The sequence below is a fragment of the Buceros rhinoceros genome, unplaced genomic scaffold (genome assembly GCF_000710305.1).
Source record: "Buceros rhinoceros silvestris isolate BGI_N320 unplaced genomic scaffold, ASM71030v1 scaffold22977, whole genome shotgun sequence".
Lineage (NCBI taxonomy): Eukaryota > Metazoa > Chordata > Aves > Bucerotiformes > Bucerotidae > Buceros > Buceros rhinoceros.
This window is the reverse complement of record NW_010420768.1, coordinates 9,711-11,223: the sequence shown is the minus strand read 5'-3', so window position 1 is coordinate 11,223 and position 1,513 is coordinate 9,711. Positions and strand designations below refer to the sequence as shown.

At 56.7% G+C, this 1,513-nt stretch overlaps 1 protein-coding gene across 1 annotated transcript in view; it reads right to left on the bottom strand.

Moving 5' to 3' along the window:
* The window catches only part of SPRY4 (sprouty homolog 4 (Drosophila)), a 1,020-nt gene extending 626 nt beyond the window's left edge, over positions 1-394 (bottom strand). The window contains exon 1 of the mRNA XM_010139427.1: positions 3-394. Within this exon, the coding sequence (XP_010137729.1) occupies positions 3-385 (383 nt within the window). The 5' untranslated portion in view covers positions 386-394. The remainder of the gene's footprint in view (positions 1-2) is intronic.
* Positions 395-1,513: the final 1,119 nt, after the last annotated feature.

The following is a 1,513-nucleotide window of genomic DNA, read 5'->3' as shown; positions in this document are numbered from 1 at the left end:
TGGGCGAGGATTGCTCTGCCACGGGCGCCGGGGCCATGTGCTCCAAGAGCCTTTGGTCTGAAGACGTGCTGCTGCTGCTGCTGATGGAGCTGGGGCGCCCGCTGAACGAAATCCAGGGGTGGGTGACATCCTGCTCACAGCGCTGCAGGTGCTGGTTGGTCAAAACCAGTTCATGGGGGCCTCGAGGATGCTTCTGGGCTGCTGGCTGGGAAGCGGTGGGGTTGTCGGTGTAATCGTTCTCGATGTGAGTTGTCTTCATTTGGTCAATGGGCAGGATGGTGAGCGGGTGCTGCAGCCGCCCATAGGGGATCCGACTGTCCAGCAAGGGCTGGACCATCACGGAGTTGGGGACAACGGTGACGTTGTGGGGAATCCGGGGCTCCATTGGTAAAGCAGTCTGGCCGATGGTGACAAATCTGCTCTTAAGTGTCCTGGGGGAAGGAAAGGAGAAAGAAAAGGGGCGGGAGAGAGAAAGAAGGGATTGTTATTGAGGCACCCTGCAAGCCCAGCCCAAAGTGGGCTCTGCTGAGGCTGGTTATGGTGCAGAAGGTCTCACACGGTAAACCCGTGTCCCAGGGAGTCAGAGCACCCGCCCGGGTACACGGCGCAGCGCTCTTCCTTTGATGCCTCGACCTACCCTTGGCCTGGCACAGCTCCTCCGGTCCTGCCAGCGGCCGTGACTGCGGGCTCCCAAGGGAAAGCACAGCGGGGGGTGGCCGGTGCACGGCCACAGGTTATTTTTGTCAGCAAATTGCCTGAAAGCACTTAGGGAAGGTTTGTCCCCGATCCCTAAAAATCCTGATGCAGAACCACGGCTTGCGGGAACGTTGACCTGGTACAAAGACGCTTCGGGGTGCGGGGCTGAGCGCGTGTCCTTGCCAAGCCAGGCTCTGCCTGTGGGAGGGTGGCTTGGCTTCGCCGAGGAAGCCGCTGGTTTCCAAGGCTGCTTTCAGCCCTCCTGCGGGAGGTGGAAGTTCTTGCTCAGCAGCTTGTCTGGCTGCAAACCAGGGTGGGAGCGGATGAGGAGAGCACGGGGAGAGCACGCACGGGGCTCAGGCTGATCCGTCCCCTCACACAGGTAGTTAGGCACTGATCCTCCCAATGCTGAGCGGACTAACACTCAGTTTAAGCGCTGTTTACTAGCTGTAGTAGCTAAGCCGCCTGTTGCCGCAGTTTCTAATTTCATTGAAAGAGTGCAATTTATCCTGGAGCCCATCCAGAGATTCAGCGGCGGCGTAGGACAAGAAACCACAGGAAGTAACTAAACTTAAATCAAAGAACGGAAACGACTCGGTTCAAATTTAGAAAGTGCACATTGTTTTCTCGTAGCTGTGCCACTTCCTCACGGGGTGACCTTTATTCATAAATAATATAATGCTGGAGAGCAGCTTAACGAAGCGGCGAGTAAAGCTCCAGAGCGAGTTGCAGCGGGGGGAAAAGCTTCTGGTAGCAAGAGAAAGGAAATGGTGAACAGCTTCAGGCATCGCCGGATGTTTGCGTTCAGACAAACAAA